Raw genomic sequence first — 26,770 nt, 5'->3', positions numbered from 1 at the left:
GGTTATTCACACTGTTTAGAGTAATATGATTTCACTTTATAGAGTTATTTTTAGTCCAAGTTCACTCTAATGTGTAATAATATTTCATTTTCATTATTTTTTCATATTTATCATATGATGCTATATTTCTAAATGGCTGTGATCTATCCTATATTATGAAAATAACTACAAACATACAGGTTACAGTAACAGCATTTATTAGCATAACAAACTCTTACAAATGACAGTAAGTAATGACAGTTGTCATTCACTCCATACGACAATTGTATGTCAAAAGGCCTGGGATAATGCAGGCTGTCAACATGAAAGACAACTAAATCTTGCTTTGTCCTGGTCAACTCATAAGCATGGAAATGTTCTTGAAAGGCTACTGTACATAATGGCAAAATGAGAAGTACCAGTTTCTCATGTATTATCAGAACTGACTCAATCTGGTAAAACACAGGCATTTCAGACACTACTTTGCCACAAATAACCAAATGCGGGCGGTAAACAATACCATTCTGTTTAGCCCAGTTCACTTTCATAACTTGAACTCTATTGGGCAGTTGCATTGCTATTGCAATTCCAGAACCTCCTTTTACCATATCTAAAGACACCATTTTTCCTGGACCAATGTCTAACCGACTAAAGGTTGTTGAAGATTGCCAAATGTATGCCATATAATTCTGGTGTTTTTTTGGCCAGCGTTTTGGTGATATTTTTGAATGATTTGAGCAGTTTCTTGAAAAAATTGTGCTTACCTTCATAGCGCATGCACCAACTATGAAGTACAGGCCCTATTTTTTGGATGCAGCGAGGATAATGGATAAGAAAATGGTGCTTTGGTAAAAGTTTTTTCTGGGGATACAACATCTTGAACAGTTTGTGGTGTTCCACAATCAAATGTTTTAAATATACACACATACCTTGAGATAACATAGGAGAAAATACAATGTTAACTATCTGTAGTAATAAAAGTAGTAGGCCCCGATGTTGGTCAGTAGAGGTTACCAAATCTCCAAACATGAGGGGAACATTCCTCAGTAAGCACCATGTCTGAATAGCATTCAGTCCCAGATCATTAGACTCTCCACCTAAATTCACAGCTACTGGCCTATTGTTTTTCTCCATGAATCCATAATCAAAACTTTGTATTCTCAAATTCACTTCTCCCAATGTAAGATGTTGTTCTTTTAAATACAAAAACAATAACTTCAGTTTGTACTGGGCCACTCCTTCCAAAACATCATGCATCACATCAACTGAGAAGTTCTCAGTTGTGTGAAAATATGTCAGTGAATTCAATAAGCATGAACTCTTTACACCAAAAACATAAGGAAGCAATGGATTATTAGACATTTCCTGACAGTGAGCAGTGTGGTTGTCTTTGGTGCGCAACACTATTTTGGGGGAATCTTCAGAGAATTCTGTTTGAAAGTCATCTTTATCAGCTAAACAAAACCTGCAACAGTACCTTGCACTGAAAGACTCCACCAGACCAAACAAGCTATGTAAGCCTAAATTATCACCAGTGACCTGTACCACACTACCACGAACATAACCACCGAATAGTGGAATCTCAATACCATCGCTCTCTAACACTTTAATGTCTCGAACAATAGGAACAAGAATTTCACTAAAACCATAACGTTTCAGATCTTGTGCATGAAATAAGGCACAAAGGTGTATGTTGGCCAAAAAAGAATTCCATTTGGGAGAGAAGTTTCTTAAGGTAAAATATACTGCACCCAACTTGTGAATACCTCGCTTGGAACCAAGAGGATTTGCAACCTCAAAGTCATCATAGAACATTTGGATCTGAACTGTGTGCTTTTCTGTTGAAAAAAAGAGGGCGTGTCTTCAATAGAGATCCATCACAAATATCTCTGCGTCTTGAATCACAAGTGTCTGATTTTTTCAACATTTCTCCAACATGCTGACTCTTAAATATTGATTCCAATGTTGATAAAACTGGAACATACATGAATTTATCTTGAACAACTGCCTGATCATATGTTCCAGTCTTTTTATTTCGCCTTGTGTCAAATCTTGAGCCAATTACACATTCAACTGGTTCTACAGTTTCCCACTTGTCTGATAAATATTTTGACCTCTTGTACTCAGAATTAAGAACTGAGAAAGGATTCTCTAACTCATCAAAACATGCTTCAACTTTCTTGCACATTTCTGTTTCTCTTTCATTACTAAATACATGCTTAATGACTGTTTCTTTAGCATGTTGTTGGATATCTTGAACAATCTCTTCCATGGAATTCACTACAGAATTCACTACACTTTGGCCTACACCTGCTGCCTTTAGATCAGAAATAACAGCTGCACAACTATTTACAAGGTCTGCTGAAGATAATTCCGACTCAGCCTCTAAATCAGGGGTGTCAAACTCAAATACACAGTGGGCCAAAATTCAAAACTGGAACAAAGTCGCGGGCTAACATTAATATTTATTGAAAAAAAAAATCTTCCTCTAGATATAAGAATGAATCTTTTTTTATGGACTCAAACAAGTTTTGCTGAAAACCTGAATATGGAACAAGCAAAGCTTAATACTAAACAATATATATATTAACTGTATAATACCAGTAGGCCAGCTCTAATAGTAATTTGGTATGGCTTCGCGGGCCAAATGTAATCAGGCTGCGGGCCAAATCTGGCCCGCGGGCCAGAGTTTGACACCTATGCTCTAAATGTTCAGGCACCACATCAACATTAGCAGTAGTACTTGTGTCCGTAACACTTTGAACTGGTGAAAAATCTAGTTCTGCAGAATCAAATGAACTGCTTACGTGGCATTTGTTCAGGTGCTTTCTAAAGCCAGAAAAACTACTAAAAGAACGTGAGCATCCCACTTGGCCACATTTGAGATATAGTGTCCTCCCAGTACAGAGACCATGAATTACCTTAAGGTGTTTTACAAGGCTGTTTGGTCTACCATGATCACTTTTGCAAAGAAAGCACTTCATTATTTTGATCTCAATGGATACTAACGCACCATTCTTGCTCGCAACTCTGGGAGTTTCCTTTGTTTCCCCAACATCAATGTTGTAAATGGTTGTTTGCAGAAAAGTGAAAAAGTTGGTCAGGGATGAACTGTATGACGTATCAAAGACATAATGGGCCTTAAAGAGTTCATCAAGGGCTCCTACTGAACCTGTCGCTTTACATGGAAGTGCATGCTTGTCAATCACAATGAAGAAGGTGTGGATGCTGCTTCTTGTGGGTCCCTGAGCAAGAAGGTAGGGCTGACTGCTTCGGGTGATGTTGTCTAGATGCTGCTGTACACTGGTTCCAGCCTACAACAACACATTAAACAGCAGTATTTAGTGACTATCCCATTAGATTAGATCACCTTACTGTACATTACAATGGCGGTGATGGAATATATATTTTAAATAACATACCTTTAGGAATTTGATGAGGTTATCGACAGCTTGAGATGCAGACATCTTTCCTGGTCTCTTTCACCCTTGTGCAGATGGCGGTAGCAGATGTAGCAGCAGCAAGATAGCAGACATGTCACTGTCCCAGCCTACAGACGAATAAACAAAGAATTACTCCAAAAATACATTCGATAGACAGAATTGCCTATATAACCAACAATGGCAAATAAAAACAGTCAGTCATACCATTCTCAACTTCAGTAGCTGACTCAGCATTGCACATCAACTCCAAGAGCTCCGAGGTGGGTACAAGTCCATGACTTTCCTTTACAATCTTTGATTTGAGATCGATGGGCCACCTCTCCAAGAATTTGTTGGCAGTGACCTCATCAAACAGGAGTCTGAAATCTTGTTCTATCTATAATGCAAAAATAGAAGATAAGAGGTGTAATGAGTGAAATTGCAAGCTGCATGGAATATTTCAGTGATTCAACAAATGAAGATGTCTTACCAGTCCTGGTGTGTCCAGAAACCGCGGGAAGACTATGAAGACATCTGCTGCATTCTTATCATCGCTGACCATTGAATGCCGATAAATGAAGGTAGCTTTCATCTTTTCACGGATAGTGTCTTCATCAGCAGAGTGTCTCAAAAGAGCAATAGCTGCTTTTACATCCTCATCTGATAACACTGTCTCAGTGGTGAGTGGTCTGGATCGACCACGGCCTGGCCCGCCAACTTAAGAAAAAACAATTTGATTGACTCCTGCCTACAAATTAGATCAGAATCATTTAAATCACAAGTGAACTTACTTTTAGGAGATTTGGAAAGTGAGACACTTCTTTCCTCTGCAGCTTTTCTTTGAATTGTCTTCAACCGCCACGCAAGGTATCCTGAACCGCTCTCTGGATCATAGTAATGTTCTTATGTAATTAAATACAAGCAGAATGTTATCAACATTTCTGAGGGCAACTATGTGTTTAATGTTGCAAAGTCCCCTTTACTTACATATCCATGTTGTGAATATGGGTCTTCCAGATATGGAAACAGAGCAACAATCCCCTGCGCATACATCACTCTTACACTTTTAGGGGGAGATGTCCTAATGTATAAATTCAGTGATGACCGTCACTCAATTGGCATTGAACATCACAATTAAAAATAATACAATACTAAAAATGTTTCTTTATAGACTACATTTATGATTCTTACCCATGTGCTTCTGTCATCTCAGCAGCAAGTATGTTTATCATCTGTCTTCTAGTTGCATCTGTCAGAGATTTGGTTTTTGCATACTCTTGTATGATGTGTTCACCACCAGGCTTTGTTGTTAGGATTTTTTCAATCAACTTAAATAGACATAAAATATGAAGTCAGAAATTTTTTAAACCTTGAGAAAAACTGGAAAACGATTACATAAAAACACTTCACATCAAACATGCAAATTAGACTAACAATGTTCACTACCCACAGCTTTTGCCTCATAGTTTATATGGCATGGCCTTTTAGGTTGTCTTCCTTCAGTGGTTGCTGCTTCTTCAGGAGGTTCACACATTGTGAAGTTTAGAATGATTGTATCATCCGATGGAGAAGATGATGATGACAGAGATACACCTGTGCATTAAGGAACATGACCAAAGCAGAAGCATTAAATTTAACTGTTAATGCTTCAATCTCAACCTTTAAATTTCATATAAACATATACGTATGTGAGTGATTACCAAGTTCTTCATTGCTCAGCATGACTCGGAAGGTTACAGGTGACCCCTTCACTATTTCTTCAAACACCTCTGCGTCTACTTCTGTGTCAGACTGGTCAAACACCTTCATATCTAGCTGTCTGCCTTCTGGTATGTTAAATTTTAGGCACACTGAAGTAAGGTAAGAGAAAAGAAATGTTACAGAAATTGTTAAAAAAAAAAAAAGGCCATGCATTTTCTTATCAAATGGTAGAGTAAGGCTATGTCTTCACAAAATATTGATGAGATGAAGCTTAAGAATATAGGTAATTCTCATTCATTGTTGAAGTAGAAACAATTATCAACTTAGGTAGTTGACTTAGAATATAATTAAGCTTGTTTATTGACCAGGTAAACGTTGTTATCTTGTTTTATCCTGATATTCTAACCTTCTTTCATGAAAGCATCAAATGTCAGGGCCCTATTTCAGGAAGCCGGTTTAGAAAACTCAGAGTGAAAAACGATACTCAGGGTTGAGTAACCCCGAACTGTCCAACTCGGAATATTCGGTTTCAGAAAGGCTGATAACAATCAGTTCAATCAACGCGGAGTTGCTTTAACCCCAAGTCAAGCGCGCGCACGAGGATACATAAAGCCCTGATAAGCGGAGCACAGATTAAGCGAGTCACCATGGAGACGGAGGGAAAGAAGGCGCGGTCAATGTATTTTACAGCGCTTGAGGCCGAAATTCTGATGGCAGCATATGCCGATAACATGCAAATTTTGCGGAAAAAAAGTAACACAGCCTCAGCTGCGAAACAAAGGGAGCATGCATGGCAAAACATAGCCGACAGAGTCAATGCGTGAGTGTTACTTTAAACATTGATCTAGGGATTTCCACCCATTTAACACGTTATTTTATTTTATTTTTTATTTTATACATTTTATTTTGTGACGTGATGTGAGCGCAGGTGCAACCCAACAGGCCCCAAACGTTCCTGGCAGCAAGTAAAAATGAAATATAAAAATATAGTCCAAACAGGTAAGGTGTAATTGTATTATGAGCCATAGTGCTTGGTCTGTTTGTCCCATGTAAATCAATTGCAGTTAGAGGCTACATTAATTTTCCTTCTGTAAGCACTTATTGAAATTATCTGAGCACATTACAAGTACATATTTGCTTACTCTGTATGCTCAAATGTGACCCCGTTATAGCCAACAGAAAAAAAGCAGAGGCCTGAAAAACAGGTGGGGGTCCTCCACCACCACCACTCACAGAGGCTGAGCAGTTGGCCCTCAGCCAAAACAGTGGGCGCCCTGTGGCTGAAGGCATCTCTGCGGGGACATCCTCTGAGTCAGTAACCCCGCAAGACACAAGTGCCTACATAAGAGGTAAATTCAAAATAATACATGATGTGCATACATCCTTTCTTCACAGTCACCTTTGCAGTGCTACTCATTCATTTGATAAACTCTTTACCATAATGAATTATTTTGTAGTGAAGTTATTTTCCTACTGATTTTGCCTTCCCTCAGTCTTGGTTGTCTTTGAGAGCATAATGACAATGAAGTGTAAGGTGATTGGTATGTTTGTTAATTGCCATTTGGTCCCTTGTAAGTTATAAGTGACCTGTATAAACCTCATATTCTATCAGTTGATGGTGATGGTGTACTGCATCTGGTGCAGCCTCCTGTTGAGCCAGACCAACATGCAGTTATGAGTACTCTTAATACTCCACAGATTATATGAGTTTACAGTAGAACAGCAATGTTGTTAATTTCTTTACTACAGGAAAATAATGAAGAAACATTGACAGCTGTTACAGAGGAGGAAGCAACAGAGACACTTTATGAGGTTTACATCTTACAATGGAAAATATAACAATTGAATAAAATGTGGTACTATAATAAAACCATGGACTTTCTATGTCTCTAACAGAGTGATGATGGAAATGAAGAGGAAGAGGGTCCAGCCACGTCTCCAACAAACCTTTCCTCAGTAAGATGTTCAGCACTGATTTACAACCAACCTAAGTAGGCATGTACTATGAATGTCAATGCTATTTTCTGTGTTTCAATAGCTCCCTGTAAAGCAGCTGTACAAGACCCATTTGATCAAGAAAATAAAAAAATGTGACTTGGAAATGGAACACTTCAAGCAGCAGATCCAAAAGACCAAGATTGAGATTTTACTGCTAGAACATCAGTTAAGGGTGGGTGAAGTGGTCAGAGATGGACGAATTATTTCAGTGTTATATACTTATACATAATAATATACTTATTAATACTTTGTGTACAGGAAATACAGGCGACCAATAAAGCCAGTTGAACAAAAAATCTGTTTATTCTTCTTTCAACATGTTGAGGTGATGGGTCAAAGGAAATGATTGTGACATATGGTGTCTCTGACTGCTCTTCCATCTTGTATGTCCGTGGGAGGGTCAGGATGTTCATGGTTTGGATCACTGCTGATGTTTGGTTCAGAAGGACAGTGTTCTCCTCTAATTGTGGCAATGTTGTGAAGAATCACACATGCCACAATAATGTCACATGCCCTTTCTGGGGTGACCCTGAGTCTTTGAAGGCACTGGAACCGGGCCTTAAGCATTCCGATAGTCATTTCAACTCTGGCTCTTGTCCTGCAATGAGCCAGATTATATCGCTGCTGTGGGCCCGGTTCAGGGTCAGGGTAAGGGGTAAGCAAATAGGGTAAACATGGATACCCCCTATCACCAAGCAAGTAGCCAGTGAACTCTCCTAAGACAGAAGGATACACTTCAGTTCAAATGTCCCTGTAGCAATTGGTCTTTATATATTTTAAAGTATTTTCAACTCACCATGTCCAAATTTTGTGCTCAGTGTACATTCACAAAAAATTCGTGAGTCATGAACAGAGCCTGGCCACTTGGCTTCCACATTTGTCATAATGTTGGCAGCATCACATATGATCTTCACAGTGCAGAGAACACAAATTAGCATCCATTACTATAATGAAATAATTTGTTAGTTTGAAATGCTACAGGGAACTATGTACCTGTACATTAATGCTGTGGAAAGACTTCCTGTTCACATAGTCTCCTTCATTTACTGAAGGAGCAATGATTGGAATGTGAGTGCCATCTATACAGCCAATCACGCCTGGGAACCCTGAAAATAAATGTAAAATTTAAGTAGTAGTTCAAGTATCACCACATCATGAATTGAGTTTTGTTCATCCTGATACCTGCAATTTTGTGGAATCCCTCTTTGATAAATCTTGTGGGTCTATGACCAGGGAACACCACAGACGAGTGCAGGAGACGTTTCAGTGCAACTGTAACATTCCTGACTGCCCGACAGACGGTAGCCTTGGAAACGTGCTCAGCGTCACCAATATTATACAGAAAGCTCCCGTTTGCAAAAAAACGAAGTGCAATACAAATAATATGTACAGAACTGAGAGGATGTCCGCGATGTGTCACATGAGCAATATTAGGCCTGAGGATGTTATTCAAATGAATTATAGATTGTGCTGAAAAACGGTAACGTTCACACAGAAAATCATCAGGAAATGATCAAATGTCCAAACGCGCTCTAATCACTCTCTCCCGGCGGAGAGCTCTGCGGAGAATTTGGGCTTCAACATCTACTGGCTCTTCGAGGTAGGGGCACGCCATGTCCGACACTTCCTACTGTCAGGTTTCCGACAAAGAGGCGGAGACAGTCAGGGTTAGTTGTGGTAAACCTGCTAGGGGGCAGGTTAGCTTCACGGAGTGTGTCGTCATAGTGACTCACTCAGGATTCATCTGAACTCGCTTTGTGAAACCGAAAACCCAGAGTTTTCGTTAACTCAGGGTATACTTACTCAGAGTTTGCACTAAACCGGCTTTCTGAAATAGGGCCCAGGTCAGACAGCCTAACATACTTCTGCTCCCCACCAAACAAAACACGCAGCAACATATTCTGTTCACAAAACAAAAGAGAAAAAAATAATAAAGGAAAGAGTTTAAAACTGTGGATGTACTTTAGAGCTTTAGTTTTTATACAAAATAGAAGCAGTTAAAAGTCAATATTACTTAACAGCTACAGCATGAAGAAATAAGTAACAGATTAACTGCTAATAAAGATCCTTTATCAACCAGTGTTACTGCAAATGGACCAAGTGTGACTAACATCTAATATTGTTTAATAACTTTAGTCTACTTATCAAGTATTGGTCGCTCTTACTGCAATTCGCTTTATTTCTGTGAACAATTACTGTATATTAACATATCATTAACATTGCTGTCAATTAATTTATATAAAAGAATCTGAATTAATTCTAAATTAGTGTAAGCCTTTGGCATTTGCTTAAAAGAATATAAATCAGTAGAGTAAACTTTATTGTAATGTTACCCACTTTTTCTGATAGTTCCTTCGAAGCTAATTAGCGATTATTAGCTTACTAATAAACGGTAATTTAGTTGCTAAAACTATCCCATTAGACATGTGACAATAATATTATCTAAGCTGCACTTAGAAGAAATACATAGTTAACATGTTTTAGGTTAATCTTAACTCAGTGAGAATATAACGAACATTTGAACTTTTAGCAATGGTTAGCATGTAGCTACTCGACAATATCATTAAACCTATGGGTAAATGCTGCTAACTCGACATCAGTGTAACTATAAAGAGCTATTTAGTTTAAAAATACTTACTAAACAATGTTACCAGTATGGGAATGTTAACTTAACTTACCTGACTGTGGTAGCTCTCAGACCGCACACGCCTGCGGACTGGTACTAATCAACACTGTGTGGAGTTATGTCTTCACTCCGTGTCTACAGAACTTTACACTGACTTTTAACTCTGACGTTAGAGCTGGTTTACTCCTCACAGAGTTGTATATACTCTCTCTAGGTTAAAATAGGTTTACACTGAAATATTGACACTCCATTTTTTACTGTGCAGCACGTATAGTGGCTGTGTCCTGTTTTAAGATCATACATGTAAAATTGTTGTCTGACCTCCGTCTGCATGCAGGTAAACTGAGGGTCTGTTGAGCTGATCGCTGGTTTCGTGAGAAAAATGTCAGCTCGTTCTTTATGTTACAGAAGCACAGAGACACAAGACCAGGCGGAAAGAGACGATCGTTCGGTGAAAATGAGAATCTGCGAATGCAACATGTGGAACACGGAGAGTGGAATATGTAAACAAACCGGTTAACGTAACCCCCTCGGTGCACTCTGCATGCTAACTGTTAGCAGAGCTAGTGAAATCTCTGAAAACATCTGAGCACTTTTGCAAACATGTTCTATGTTGACAACCTGACCAGACATGTGAAGATTACGGCGCGACATTCGCAGCTAAAACACTGTTAAAAGTGTAGTTGGTGACAGAAAAACGGGATATTTTAAAACTACACCACCACCATTGCTGCCTGTGATTTGAAATGCATTCTGGGATACCTGGCTGCCCCAAGTCTACACAAGCAATCGATTATCTAGGATCGACCTGTTTTGACTTACTTTGCACGGCAACCAATCAAATGTTAGAGAAGCTGCATGGGCAGCGTTAACCCCGCCCCCTGAGTTTGATGGGTGAGGCTGACAGATAAAATTATTTCAAGATGAGAGCCAGACGCCAGGACTGCCAAAATGAAATAAATAAATATAGCATTAAATAATTAATTAAATGTGTCAATAATTAATTAAATGTGTCAATAATTAATTAAAATGTGAAATACATAAATAATTAATTAAATGTGTCAATGACTAATTAATTACATGTGTCATAACTATTTATTTAATTAATTAATTCCAATTTTAATTAATTATTGCCACATTTAATTAATTATTTAATGATGTATTTAATTAATTCATTATGGCAGTCCTGGCGTTCCATAGTGCCCACCACCCAGTTTTAAATGCATGTAGACATTGAGGGTTCTCAGGAGGGGCCGTGCTGTACAGTACATGTACAGTGTCCATTTTTTATTTATTTATTTATTTATTAACCTTTATTTAACCAGGAAGATCCCATTGAGATTAAAAACCTCTTTTTCAAGGGAGACCTGGCCAAGATAGGCAGCAGCAGATGTCTCACAGTTACAGAAATTACTCAAACACAGGCAGCAACAACACACATGCAACAATAAGTGAAAGAATACAAATAAAATAAAAAATAAAATTCAATAAAATTCAAATAAAATAAAAAGTCAGTTAAAATGACAATCAATCTAATTGAAACAGTTGCATGTTATGGACTTGGCCTCAAGGATTCGTAGTTTAGATTTAAAATCACTTAATGAAATGAATTCAGTCATTTTCCATTCCTTCTGCAGTTTGTTCCAGGCCAAGGGTGCTAAATGGACAAAAGCTCTTTTACCAAGTTCAGTTCGGGCAAATGGAACAGAAAGCAACAAGTAACCATGCGGACGAAGAGAATACCGACCAGCATGTTTCATTACAAGCAGGGAACATATATAAGAAGGCAGCAACCCAAGTATCGCCTTATATATAAAACTGTATAAATGAGAGTTCCTCCGACTTACCAAAGCAGGCCATCCTACCTGAGAGTATAACTCACAGTGGTGAGTCTGAAATTTACGCTTAGTGATGAACCTCAGAGAAGCACGATACACAGAATCAACCATTCGAAGACATTGAGCAGAAGCATTCATATATAGAATATCACCATAATCCAGCACAGGCAAGAATGTTGCAGCAACAAGCCGCTTCTTTGTATTAAAAGAGAAACACAACTTATTTTGAAAATAAAATCTCAGTTTTAACTTCAGGTTTTTCACAAGATTCTCTACATGTGGTTTGAAGGTAAGCGAGTCATCAATTAAGATTCCCAGATATTTATAGGTGTGAACCAACTCTATTTTATTACCTTCAAGAGTGGTTACTGATGGGATTGTTTGGGCTCGTCTCCTTGATTTAGAAAACAACATGAGCTTTGTTTTGTCTGCGTTGAGAACAAGTTTAAGCTGATGTAATGAGTGCTGGACAGCAGAAAAGGCTTTCTGCAAGGAGTCGATGGCTTGGACAAGAGTTGAACCACAGCTGTAAATAACTGTATCATCAGCATAGAAGTGCAAGTTTGCATCTGGCACATGTAGACTAAGATTGTTTACGTAAATGATAAATAGAAGGGGACCTAATACAGAACCCTGTGGCACTCCGTTGTGCACTGTAACAAAGTCAGAACATAGACCGTCAGATTTAATGCACTGAGTCCTGTTACTGAGGTAGTTTGAGAACCATGCCACTGCTCTCTCAGAGAGTCCTGACTGGAAGAGTCTAAGTTTTAAAATACAATGATCAACAGTGTCAAATGCTTTTGACAAATCAATAAAAAGGGATGCACAGTGTTGTTTTTTATCAAGTGCAATAGTAATATCATTTACCACTCTAATTGCAGCTGTGATAGTACTGTGATTCTTCCTAAAGCCTGATTGATATTCAGATAAAATGGCATTGATGTGCAAAAACTCCTTTAACTGCTCACACACAAGAGCTTCAAGAACTTTAGCCAGCACAGATAGATTAGATATTGGTCTGTAATTAGTTAACACTGCTGGGTCGCCCCCTTTTAATAGAGGAACAACAAAAGCTGATTTCCATACTGAGGGAATTTTATTCATATCCAGTGTGAGGTTGAAAAGTGTTGTGAGAGGCTCTGCTACAAAATCAGCTGCCAGTTTCAAGAAGTAAGGATCTAGTAAGTCTGGCCCTGGAGATTTTCTAGGATCTAACAGTTTAAGAGCTTTACAGACCTCCTGCACAGAGAAAGGAACAAAGTTAAATGGCTGACCAGTGTACACCGGAAGGTTTGTGCCAGATTTTACAGAGACTGGGTTCAGAGAGTCAAACAAAGAGCCAGAAGATATAAAGTGCTTGTTAAAACAATTCATAATCTCCTTCCTATCATAAACAGGAACAGAATCCTTAAAAACATAGGTGGGTAGAGCGTGGGAGCTTTTACTCACTGAAAGAGACTTAATGATTTTCCAGAACTTCTGTGGATTATTTAGGTTCTCAGTGGTGACAGACAGATAATATTCTGTTTTAGCTTTCTTAATAGAGGAAGTACATCTGTTTCTTAGTTGTCTGAAAAGAAGCCAATCACTGGGGTAGCCTGTTTTCCTCGCTTTGGCCCAAGCCAGATTACGCTCATGAATGATATCTGCCAGCTCTTGGGAGAACCAGGGGTTTTCACGACCTTTTATCCTATATCTTCTTAATGGAGCATGTTTATTCACAATTTGCATAAACCCATCCTTAAAGAATGCCCACGCTAATTCTACATCAGGGATCAATCCTATTTTCTTCCAGTCATAATTTGACAAATCATGATAAAATGCTTGCTCATTAAAATGTTTAAGAGTTCTTTTAAAAATAATACCATGTTGTGACTTGGCCACTTTAGTATTTCTAATAGCAGCAACAACACAGTGGTCACTTAAGTCGTTACAAAAGACACCCAAAGATGAAAATTTATGAGGAACATTTGTCAAAATCAAGTCAATCAAGGTAGACTTTTCGGGGCTTTTGAGATTCGGCCGAGTGGGTAAATTGACCAGCTGGGTAAGACTGATAGAATCACAGAAAGATTTAAAATCATCTGAAACAGTTTTGAGCCAATCCCAGTTAAAGTCACCAGCTAGAACAAGCTCCCCATAATTTAGTCTGGACAGCAAAAGGTTTAAAGAACGCAGAGCTTCTGTGGAGGCAGAAGGGGGTCGATAGCAACAAGCAACTGTTATGCAAAGACCCTTTGCAACATTCACATTCAGAGCCAAAAATTCCAATTGTTTGCAAATTGATTCTGATAGAACTATTGTAGCATCAAATTTTGACTTAACATAAGCAGCAACACCACCACCTTTCTTAAACCTATCGGTGCGATAGATATTGTAGCCAGCCATGCTAACATGTTCATCAGATATATATTTAGACAACCAAGTTTCAGAAATGAGGACAATATCTGCATCTGTTGATTGAACCCAGATCTTGATCATATCCATCTTGGGTAACAAACTGCGCACATTAAGATGAACTATCTTCAGCCCAGGTGAGGATTTAAATTCAGATGGTGTCTGGCTACATTGCAGCTCAGGGCCTGGGTTAGGTTGCACATTACCAGATAAGAGCAGTAGTAAGACGATCAGAAGTCTCTGCTTTGTACTTATTGATTTTGACGTGTGAAATGTTGACACAAAGCAGGATTTTTCGTAACTAATTTTGTAATTGTACAAAGCAAGAAGGTTTTGAAGATGAGGTAAATCTTTCTGTAGTTCAAAATGATTAATGTCCTGTTCCAAATACATTGGAAATTGTACAGGATGTATAGCAGCAGTGACGCATGTAGATCTGGGAACCATGTCTCGCAGAATGGGGTCACTGTTAAATGTTCTCATCTTAGAAAAATTGAGAGTCCAAAAGTCCCCCACGGCCAATAAGCAAAGTAAAGTTATTAAAAAAGCCATTATCCAAAACACAATGATTGTTGATGCTGAATTAAATAGGCTGCACAAACCTAGGATGGCAAGTAAGGCTCCAGCCAAAAGTTCGGGTCCTGGTGGCTTGCTAGCAGAGGGCTTCTGCTAGCACATTCACCAATGTGGTGTAGAAGGCTTCAATCAACAGCACAGCGCCCGATGTATTGCAGATAAGCTTTTCGAGCAGCACAGGCCTTGGTGTGGTGCTGATGTCTTGCACTAGCAACACAGATGCAGTTTGTTCAGCCGGCAGCAAAGGCCCTGGTGTGCTGCAGACGGCCCCAGCCAGCAGCACAGGCCCTGGGGTGTTGCCTATGGGTCCAGACGGCAGAACAGGCCCTGGTGTGCTGCAGATGGCCCCAGCCAGCAGTACAGGCCCTGGGGTGGTGCAGATGGGTCCAGCCGGCAGTACAGGCCCTGGTGAGGCTCAGTTGGTTTATGCTAGCAGCACAGGCCCTGATGTGGTGCCTATGGGTCCAGCTAGGCCCCGGTGCAGTGAGATGGCCTCAGAAAACAGCACAGGCCCTGGTTGAGGCTCAGTTGGTTTATGCTAGCAGCACAGGCCCTGGTGTGGTGCAGACAACCTCTGGTAGTAGCAGAGGTCCCCCCCAAAAAAGACCACTTTCCAAGAATTTACAGAATAGTTTAAAATACTCTTTGTGTCTGTATCCAGGTTGGATGAGCGCCGAGTATTTGTATATGTGTGCATGTTTAGGTCTGTGTGCGCCTATTCGTCTGTGTCTATATGTCAGCTCGGGTCTTACACTCCACCCCCTTGGAACATCTCAGGCCCTCCAAGGTATGGAGGCTTATTTCCCCTCACCACACTCCCTGCTGGTGGCTGATGCCCTCAGACATCGGTGCGTTCTTGGTGTCCAGGGCTGGGCGCTCAGGTTTGTACCAGCTCACTCCCCGGTACGGCTGCTTGGTGGGGCCTGGTGCCTGTGGCTCGGTCGGGCCCCTTGCGGGGGCTCGATTCACTCTGGCACAGCTGACTGCCGGCAGAGCCCGCGTGTACGTCACTGCAGCCCCCTCTGGCTTCTGCTCTGTGGCTGTTGGGTGACCCCTCATCTGGGGCTCTCCTCAGCTCTTCCCAGGAAGGTGGCACGGTTGCCCCTCCGGTGGTCCTCTTTGGGCGCTCGCACTCTGGGGGCCTCTGGATGTCTGGGGCCTGGATCTCCTCCATGCCTGCTTCATGCCCTGGGGGACGGGGCTGTGGCTCCCCACACCAGCAGATCGTTACATGGAGAAGCCTTTTGAATAGACGAGCACTCATCCACACAGGTGTTCACACACACAAGCTACACCTTTCTTGGCTGCTACCTCAAACCACATTATGCGATGTCAATCTTGCGTGCTGCACAATCACATTCAGTATTTAATATTTACTGTTATTTACACTTAGCTAGATTATTGCAATGGTGTTGTGTTATTATGTTGCTCTCTTTTTTGCTTGTTTTCTCTTATTTTCTTCTCTCAACAGGTGACCTGGGAGATATTTTTTAAGTGCCCTTTCTCACTGTCCCTCTTCCCCTTTTCTTTCTTTCCCCCAGTCATGTCTGTCCTATCTGTAACAACTGAAAATAAATTAAAATAAATAAATAATAACAAAGGTTGATCAAATGGACCAATATGGCAAGGCCGTGATGGTCCATTTGGTAAATTAAGTTAGTTGGGCATCTTTTTTGGCCTTCAGACAATAATTCTGATGGCTAAAAAATGAAACGGGACAACAACAAGAAAAGAAAGAAAGAAAAAAGTAATAAAAATGTATCTAAAACATATTTTAAGATGAATCTTTTTATGACTGAGTAAAAAAAAATGCTAAAATTCGAGTGCAGTGTTGAGTAAAATGGTTTTATTAAAATTTAATTGACCCTTTGAAATTATTTGTTGGAAGTCTTAAATCCCACTGAACAGGGGAAGAGAAAGAGACAGAGACACAAAGATAGCAACACAGAGGTAAATAAACATGGAGACAAGACACTGAGAATAAGACAGAAGGGGAAATGCCCAAAGTCTCATATCTCTGACAAGTTAAGTCACTTTTATTCATAAAAAAACCCAGAACTTAAATATAATTATAAACCACACATAAACATAATCATAGAACAATTAAAAGTAAAACATACCAAAAACACATCAAATGGAGAGTGAAGCAAATATTATTAATAACAACAAATGCACATATTAATAATATAAACCAAAATCCTTCAATAAAAAGGCTACAAACAGAAACAACAATTTGAAACAGCAATAAGAAAACAGTGAAAGTGACTACAGATATAGACCTTCCTAGGGAGGCCTGAAGTGCAAACATACCCTCTACACTCCCTTCATAAAACAGGGGACCATGATTACCACCATAGTTGGCCGGTCTGAAGGCACTGACCTCAACTTCCATACAATGTTTGAGCAGGACAACCAGGACAGACCCACAACATACAGAGCCTTAAGTGACCGCAGGCAAATCTCATCCACCCCACCACCACAGTGATGGGCAAGTCTCCCTGCCCACTGTACAAAATGTGCTTCACAGACGTTGTTTCATGTTGTAAAGATTGTGCCTTAAAAAAATAGCCACAAGAAGTTTTAAAGAAATCTTTATTTCACTTTTAAGACACATAACCAACACCAACATACGAATCAACAGGATGAGCACATGCTGAAATTCAGTCTTCATGAAAATCAAGATTAAATCACAAAATGTTTGGTCTCATGTGTGTTTCTTTCCAGCTTTGACTCTGTGGAGTAAAACCTCTCCACTAAACAAAAAAATAAAACATCTCAGCAACTTTTTTGTCACCTCCACAGCTCAACACGATACAAATATCACATCAAATGAATGTAAATACGTGTTTCATCTTCATTACAGGTTTTAATGGAATATGCAACAAACAGAATTAGGGCTGTGACATATCATATGATCTGCAATAATACTGGTATAAATGTTTACAAAAAAGTGTGTTTAGAGGAACATCATGTGTTTGTGTAACACACCCCAAGCAAGAGGGCGGCTGACAGATTATGTCTGGTTCTGAAAAAAACAGATAAATTATGAGATGGACGACAGGTAGTGTGTTTCCTCTCTCGCTTCTGCCAGATCTTTATTTAAACACATTCATGTGTTCACAACAGGTTGCAAAAACTTCTTAACATCTCTGTCTCACATTCCCAAAGCCCAAAATCAGAATAAACTAAAATAGTATAATAATAGTATAAACAAAAATCTAAACAGTCATCTCTGTTGTTTGTTACTAAGAGCTATAAATCACACTTTTTTTCACACATCGTTTGATAAAGCAAACATTCCAGTATTGTACCATATACTAATGGCGTATCTGTGTAGTGGAAATCTCCACATCAACATTGCAGAGCGATCAGAATTATTATAGGTTATTACACTAACTTTAGACAATAACAGTGACAACATATCAAACTGTCTCTGCGAACACATTAACTCAAATATACAGGAGCCGTGGTGTACTTTTGTTACAAGAGGGTGCCTTAAGTTTAGAAAACAACAAGGCTAACAGCTACTCTAGGATGTGGCGAGCTAAGCTAGCTCCTACTCTCGATCGTAACACATTTCAATGAGCAAAACAGACGAATACAGATCCCAGCAAAACAAACTGCTGGTCAGGTTTTACCCTTATTTGGCATGTAAATTATGTGGACCACATGTGTGGCCTTATTACTTACTAACCTGAAAAAAACAGATAAATTATGAGATGGACGACAGGTAGTGTGTTTCCTCTCTCGCTTCTGCCAGATCTGAAGACGAGCAGTAGCGTCACACTAAACCATCTCACTGGGGCGGAAGTGCCCCCTTGTGGCGTAACTAGGGATCACACCACATGTTGGATCTCCAACAAAAATCACAAGATTAAGGCCCTTCCTTAACAAAACTACACCTAAAAGCTTAAATCACATAATGTGACCACACATTACAGTGTGTCACATTTGCATTCACCCCAATGAGTCAACCCCAGTCATGTCTCACAGCCAGAGCCATATGTCGGGCTCCAGTCACAGTTTGGTAGCTGAATGTTCGCAAAATATGCAAGAAAACTTTTCCCACTGAAAGTGAAAAAAGCAAACCTGTTACAACACTTTAAGCAAAAACACACTTGAGTACAACCGGGCTGTGAAGGCACGTGAGCAGGAGATACTAGCAGCAGTGATGTGCGACCCAAAGGTAAACAAATGATTCAACCATGCATCACTGGAGCACTCGCGAGTTACATTTCATATAACAGCAAGAGCAGTCAGTGGATGGAAATTACTGATGTGCTACACGGTGGAAAAGCAGGAGGTTAAAAAGCTCGACCCAAGATGAAACAAACCAGGTAGAATTTCTTTTCCTTATATGCAGAGGTGGAAAGAGTACTAAAATATTTTACTCAAGTAAAAGTACTATTACTTTGCTGAAATTTTACTCAAGTACAAGTAAAATTACCTGTCTAAAAATGTACTCAAGTAAAAGTAAAAAGTAGCTCATTTAAAATGTACTCAGAGTAAAAGTTACATAGTTACTTTTCTGTCAGCAGGAGGACAGCCGCTTCTGAGTAGTGCAAAAAAGGACAGTGGGATATAAATCTCAAAGTAGTTCTTTTTTAGTGAAAAGAAAAACTTTACAAATTAAAGTGCAGTGGCAGTTAAACTGCAAGTCTATACATGAAAATGGATAATGGTCACCAAACCAATCAACCAAACCAAACCGTCAGGTATCACAGTGTTTTCAATACAAAACCATATCATTCTTTCACATGAGAATGTGTTCTAAACTGTCAAATAAGAGAACAAGTACTGAACTGAACGGCAGCTGCTTTAAAAATGTTTTTGAATTTTTTAAACTTGGCCCTGCCCTACTGTACCTCTAGATTAAAGTTCCTTTGTATCCATCCTAGAGTGTTACTCTCTGAACTTCCTGTTAATTTTGAGGAGCAGTTGATTTTCAGAGTTAGTAGAGTTCATCCTTGCTCACTTTGCAGTGAACAGTAGTCCAGCACAGCTAAAGAGACGCTCGAAGGCAGCTGAGGCAGGCAGGCCAGTGTTAAGTTTGAGAGAAAGTTTTTTGATGTCCCTAATAAGACATCAATGCATTACATAGCTACCGCTGGTAAATTATACCAATATACCTCGTGGGGTTTTTTTTATTGGACAGTAACAGGCTAGTTAACGGGAGGTTGCAAGTGCTAATTAACAAGTAACAGAAGTCAGCTGTCTTTGACTAATCTAAGGTAAGTGAGCGCTCTGTTATTCTTTTGCCTGCAGTGTGAACATATGTGGGTTAAGTAAGAAAGTAGCCGCTTCTGTCTTTAATTTAACTATTTTTTTAAATAAATTCTTATTATTAACAAACAGGAAAAACGTAGGTAAACACATTTTCTTTTGGCAATTTACCAACCCAGTAAAAAAAATGTAAGTTGCGTGGACAACAACGTGCCCGATTACAGCAAGTTGCTAGTACCAACCAACGTTATCTGTGTTCTTCACAGATGTCTTAACTTAATGTGATTAATTTGAACACAGCCTTTTTGCTACCATAACGGTACGAGTTGTATTTAACTTACCTCCACATGCTTGCGCAGGTTTGATGTGGAATTTTTAAAAGCTGCTAACTCGGTCTCTCTGGGCAAACACAGCTTACACTGCATAATAAAGCTGTTGCCTTTCTTGCACTTGAAGCCGAAATGGTCCCTTAAATACGGCCAGGGGTTCACATCCGTTTCTTCGAGTTCAGGGTCAGCAGAATTCGACGGGGCTTCTTTTTTCACTGGATCCATAACACCGATGTCAGACTCCATCTTTAACGTGACCTTAGCGCCAATTTGTTCTACTACCCATCATTCCCTGCAGTATTTCCGAAGTGCAATGGTTTTTTTTAATTTACTCAGTAACGGGTGTGATTGAAAACGTAGCGAACTACAATACTTTTTAAAAAATATACTTAAGTAAAAGTAAAATTACAGACTTGAAAAATGACTTTAAAAAGTACAAATACACAAAAAAACTACTCAATTACAGTAACGCAAGTAAATGTAATTCGTTACTTTCCACCTCTGCTTATATGACAGAATTGTGCAGGCTCCGCATTACAAGGTTATTTTGGATATTAAGCTAGAGTGTAAGCACTTGTAATACACTTTTCTTAAAACTTCCAGGAAAAACACCCCTGAGGATACTTATGTGCTCATATTTCATGTATGCCGTGTCACTAACATTGCACTATAATGTTGTTCATAGAGTATTTAAAGGTAGAATGGGAGGCAGAGCCTTCAGCTTTTAAGATTAGACTTAAAACTTTCCTTGTTGCAGATGGGGGTCCCTCCCTGAGCCTGGTTCTGCTGGAGGTTTCTTCCTGTTAAAAAGGAGTTTTTCCTTCCCACTGTCGCCAAAACGCTTGCTAATAGGGGGTCATATGACTGTTTGGGTTTTCTCTGTTTTCATTGTATTATTGTTGGGTCTTTACCTTACAATATCAAGCACCTTGAGGTGGCCACATTTTCACACTTTGAATTAGCTAAGCTGTCATCAGTGACAGCAGCTCACTGGAAGAGAAAGATGGAAAATCCATCATTTACTTACACATATAAATGCTGCTGCCTGCCGAGCTGATAAAATGTACATTATTTTTTTTAAATGTAAGTTTCTTGAAATATTATTTTGAGGCTATATCTCCCACCCCTACATACAATAAACAATACAGAGTTTTTTAAGGAAGGAGGTCATCTGATCTGCTCTGATCTGGCTTCTCAGTGGACTGCTTCATCTGACAGTTCTCCCACTTTTAACTAGTGTGAATCCTCATGTGTCTTTGTAACTGTATCCTCTGAATGAAGCTTTTCCCACAGGTGCTACATGAATGAGGCTTCTCACCTGTGTGAATTCTCATGTGAGTTTTCAAGTTTATCATCTGACTGAATCCCCTCCCACAGGTGCCGCAGGAGTGCAGCTTCTCGCCTGTGTGGCTTCTCTGGTGTCTCTCCAGTGTTGGTTTCTGACTGAAGCTTTTCCCGCAGGTGCTACAAGAATAAGGCTTCTCACCTGTGTGGATTCTCATGTGAGTTTTCAAGTTTATCATCAGGCTGAATCTTTTTCCGCAGGTGCTGCAAGAATGTGGCTTCTCACCTGTGTGAACCCTCATATGTCTCGTTAGTTTGGATCTGTACTCAAAGGTTTTTCCACAAATCTCACATTTCACAAACTTTTTACTTGTGTCAGTTTTACGCTGACTCTCTGACACAGGAAAGTTGTCTTGCTGATCTCTGCTCTCTGGTTCAGGAGAGCTGGAAGAAAGGAGATGTTCACTGTCCAGCTCTGGCTCACTTTCCTCATAAGTAGGAGCCACCATGAAGATAATAATGCCTTCAGTCTCCTGCTTCACTACAAGCTGATCTACGTCCTGACTGGTGCAAGGTTCCTCCTCTTCCTCTTTTATCTGTGGAAGCTCCGGATCCTCCTGGTCGAGGCTGAAGTTTCTCTCCTGGTCCCCAAAAACCAGTTCCTCCTCACATTCATGCTGTTGTGGGAAAGCTGAGGTGACAAATGGACAAAATTACTTGTCTTAGATAAATATAGAAGTATAACAAGAATGACTACTCGGCAGTGGTGTCTACAGCTGTCCATTTCCAACTCTACAACAGAGTTTAATCAAAATATCATCCGAAATATCATCATATCATTTACCCAGACCTGGAAACTGTTAAAATAAGATTTCATGCACTCACTTCTAACACGTTAGTAAATTTCTATGCACCAATCACAGTTTGTCCACCAATTACTGTTGGAAAGATGTTTATGTAAATGATAAGACAAACATCAGACAGAAGGGGAAATTTAAAAGTAGGATTAAAATATGGGGATAAAAAGCAGCGAAGCTCTCAGAAAACCTCGACTAACAATCAGCTGAGTTTATTTAAACACTGGCCTTGAAGAACTCTGATGTGTTTCCAAAATATCTTTATTGAATGAATTAAAGTCATATTAATTTTTAGGTAAGACCATTACGGTTTTACATACCCCTGCTGTGTAAGTTCATTTCAGGTTTCCAGATGTTATCCAGCTGTCTGAGCTGCTCTTCTTCAGTCCAGATGAGGCCTTCATCCTCCTGTTTGAGTACAATCTTTTCTACGTCATCGCTGATGCAGAGTTCCTCCTCTTCCTCTTTGATCTGTGGAGGATCTGGGCCCTCCTGGTCCAGACTGGAGTTCCTCTCCTGGTTGGAGACCTGCTGGTCATACAGGCCCTCCTCTTCCTCACACTTCATGTTAGGGGGAGATCTTGAGGAACAAAGGGTCACTGAGGAAAAAGGTTAATAATGTGATGACAGGAAAACACATCTGAGCAAATATAGTCCACTCTGAGCATGTCCTCATATGTGAGTGAAATTTAAACTGTACAAATGTGAAAAATGAAAGTGTAAGTTACTCTCGAGCTCTGATACTCTTATTAGGAAAGTTCAGAGTACAAATCATTCAGGTAGCTGCTGCCAGCTTCACGCTGCAAGTAAATGTTTGTCATTGTTGTAGATTAAACTGAAAATCTCACAGTGCCATAGCAGATAAGTACCAGTCAGGTTTCACAGCCAGTCATTGCACAGAATCAACCCAACTAAAGTCATCAGTGATCTGAAGATTATTAGGGACTCAGAGTTTCAGTCTTAGTTCTATTTGATCTCATTGCTGCCTTTGATACTGTTGATCATGACATTTTAAATCAAAGGTTTCATCATTTAGTTGGTTTAACTGGACAGTTCTCAATTGGCTCTCGACCTTTGACCCAGTTAAACCTCTCAGGTCATCAGGTTCAGATCTGTTAACTGTTCCCAAAATCAGATGTAAGTGTGCTAAGAGTGTGTTCAGTTACTGTGCTCCTGTTCTTTGGAGCATGCAGCCATAGTTTGCCTGCTGTGGCTGCATTCAAAACTAACAACTATGTTTCCATGCTTTGTGAATAACACTGACATCTGTGAGATTTGAGCTGATTTAGTTCGAGTTAAGACTGTTTATTAGAACATTACAAAGTTATTTTAAAAACTTCATCATTTTCTTGAACCCAAATATAATTCAGTTGAAAAATATACATTTTAACATGAGGTGAGGATGGTGGGGGAGGCACGATGGTCTTGTAGGGTTAGACCCTGATTAAGGGGTAGTTTTGAAAGTAAAGCCCATCTCTCAAAGTCCCTGCCGGCCTGCCTCCACCTCGGGAAGCCTGTGGGTGCAGACGGAGGTGAGGAGCACCACAGGCGGCAGAGGACTGTCTGTAGCCCCGGAGTGAGGGTCAGAGAGCCGAAGCAGACAGCGAACTGTGGCACAGTGCAGAAAACAGAAGCTTTCCCTCCCTGCCTCCTTTATCTTAATCTTCTAAATAAATCTTCTATAAAGGCACTTTCTCTCGGTCTCAAGGTTTGTTTAATGCTAAAAGTTTACCGTAAAAAAGAGACGCACTTGTGTGATTAGCCGCTCCCTGATTTCAGTATGTTAGCCTACAAGCTGAGCTCTGATCAGGTCCTACATGAGTTGTATTCTTGTGTTAGTCCACTGAGACCATCGCAGTTTTACCTGTTATGCGTAACTTTATCTCGGGTTTCCGGCTGATATCCAGCAGTCTCTGCTGAAGGTTGATCTCATACTGGACGATCAGACGTTCTGTTAACCTCAGAGCAGATTTCTTCTGCAGCAGTCAGCCGGTCTCTCCACTATTGCTTCTAAACGAACAATAAAAAAAATGTAATTATAGAAAAACACTTCTGAGAAGATAAAGTTTTAGTTAAAGTCTGTAATGAGGGCATGTTGCTCACATTTGCAGGTGAAATTAAAAGTGTGTAAAAATGAAGTTATTTGTGCACTCTGATGCAAATGAGAACTTGAGTTCTGACATTTTTCAGCAACATTAAGAGTAAAAAAAACCTTTCAAACAAAAAAGAACTCACTTATTACTGACTGACTGATGATCTATTTTGGAGTTGATCTCGAAACTGATCTACATCTTGATATTTTTCAAAATAATCTTCACTATTGGGGGTGGCTGTAGCTCAGGCGGTAGAGCAGATCATCTACTGATCGGTTCGATTCCCGGCTTCACCTAGTCTGCATTTCAAATATCCTTGGGCAAGATACTAACTCCAAGTTGCCTCAAGTTGCTCTTTGATCTGTGGAATGTGTGTCTGAATGTTGGTAGAAAGCACTAAGAAAAATGTGCTTGTGCGAATGGGAGTGAGTGGGTGAATGCACAAGTTTTGTAAAGCGCTTTGAGTGCTCAAGATTGAGTAGAAAAGCGCTATATAAGAACCAGTCCATTTAAAACTCCCTGTCATGTTTTCACGAATACACATTAAATAGATCTGACTGATACAAACTGTAGGTTTAATATTAATGTTAACACTTCAGAAAAGCGATTACAGTTTTACCGCTGGTCTGTAAATCTTTCTCAGGTTTCCAGATGTTATGCAGCTGTCTGAGCCGCTCTTCCCCGCTCCAGACGACGATGCCTTCATCCTCGTGTTTCACTACAAGCTGTTCTCCCTCTTGACTGATGCAGAGTTCCTCCTGTTCCTCTTTGATCTGTGGGGGATCTGTGTCCTCCTGGTCCAGATTGAAGTTCCTCTCCTGCTTCCAGACCTGCTGGCCAGCCAGATCTTCCTCCTCCTTACACTTCATGTTGATGTGGGACTTGAGGAACAAAGTAAAAAGAAAAAGATTAGACAGGTAAAGGTGCAGCCTCAGTCAGCAGGGCTGTACACTGTGAGCATGTTGCTCACATATGTGAGAGAGGTTTGTACAAATGTTTCAGAAGCACCATGTGACTCCCTCTCTTTGTTGGAAAGTCTTATTAATTCACTTTATAACTATTACTTTGAAGATAAATTTCTACCATCACAAAAATATTATGACCTCTTTAAAAACAAACAACGGCAACTACATGACTTAAATTCCATGTTTAGATGAAGGTAATGGTCAATGCCTTTTGACAGGGGAAAAACCTCCACACAGAAGAATCTTACTTGGCTGAATCATAAATTATTCACCATGATTAAAACTGCAGATGAGCAATAATCTGCATTTTATTTTAGCCAAAGAGGAATGTTTCTGTTTGTCTGCGATCTGACTTTTTCTGCTGGGTCCAAATTTCATTTTATCCTGTGTAAGTTTGTTTCTCTTCCTGTTAACTAGCAAAGTCAAAATCACCTTGATTCATTTAACTTTAATTCAATTATAAATGTAATCATTTTATTGAACAATTAATTTCATTTCAATGAAAAACAATTACTTAAAAGAAAGAGATTAAGTTGGAGAGAGACATGTGGCCATCTTTTAGTGAGTTAGACCCTGATTAAGGGCTATTTTTAAAAGTAAAGCCCATCTCTCAAAGTCCCTGCCGGCCTGCCTCCACCTCGGGAAGTCTGTGGGTGCAGACGGAGGTGAGGAGCACCACAGGCGGCAGAGAACTGTCTGTAGCCCCGGAGTGAGGCGTCGTGAACCGAAGCAGACAGCGAACTGTGGCACAGTGCAGAAAACCGAAGCTTTCCCTCCCTGTTTGGTTTTGATGTGTCTCATGAAAGTCTATTGTTAAAAGTTTACCTTTAAAAAAAACGGACGCACTTGTTTGATTAGCTGCTCTCTGATTTTAGCCTGTTAGCTTACAGACTGAGCTCAGATCGTTCCTGTGTTAGTTCATTGAGAACATCACAGTTTTACATACCTGCTGCGTGACTTCATCTCGGGTCTCCGGCTGATATACAGCAGTCTGAGCCAGTGGCGGATCTCATCATCCTGGACGACTGGTTTTAATGTTTTTAACCACGGAGATTTCTTCTGCATCATCAGTCTCTCATTGTTAAACTCTCCCAGAAACTGAAGACAGTTGTGCCATTTCCGCGCTTCTTCTTCTTCTATTGAGTAGACGGCAGACTACACATGTCCAAGGGTAATACTGTCCTCCTCAGGCCATTGGCATCAAGTCAAAGCCTTAAAGTCTGGTACTTTGCGCATGGTCATTTTTTACGAACAGCAGAATCACAAGACAAAGCGTGCCAATGTTTATACTTTTCACTGTGACTGCCAAATAGATGAAAAAGTAGATGTTAAAAAACAACTTATAGTTTTGTCATTGGGCTGGTAGAAAGCTATGAGTTTCTGTCCCTTTGTCTGACCTTAGAGACTTATTTTAAAAGGAAACATTACAATCCTTTAAAGCAAGTATTTTCACCTCTGTTCCCCCCTCTGTACTTAGCT

General features: G+C 39.8%; 1 protein-coding gene and 1 pseudogene across 1 annotated transcript; both read right to left on the bottom strand.

The window, feature by feature from the left end:
- Positions 1–180: 180 nt before the first annotated feature.
- LOC147307739 (uncharacterized) lies at positions 181–10,872 on the bottom strand (annotated as a pseudogene).
- A 6,243-nt stretch (positions 10,873–17,115) lies between these two features.
- LOC147307738 (uncharacterized) lies at positions 17,116–22,876 on the bottom strand. Its single transcript, XM_086273170.1, is given in 3 exon segments — positions 17,116–21,343; positions 21,346–22,067; positions 22,554–22,876. Coding segments are annotated over 3 exon segments (1,026 nt in total). The 5' UTR covers positions 22,801–22,876; the 3' UTR covers positions 17,116–21,286.
- Between the last annotated feature and the right edge of the window lie 3,894 nt (positions 22,877–26,770).

This window comes from Aulonocara sp. 'chitande type north' Nkhata Bay, linkage group LG18 (genome assembly GCF_057382095.1).
Source record: "Aulonocara sp. 'chitande type north' Nkhata Bay isolate Kocher_YH1m ecotype deep benthic linkage group LG18, A_spYH_male_GT1.1, whole genome shotgun sequence".
Classification (NCBI taxonomy): Eukaryota; Metazoa; Chordata; class Actinopteri; order Cichliformes; family Cichlidae; genus Aulonocara; species Aulonocara sp. 'chitande type north' Nkhata Bay.
This window is presented reverse-complemented; position numbering and strand designations above follow the sequence as displayed.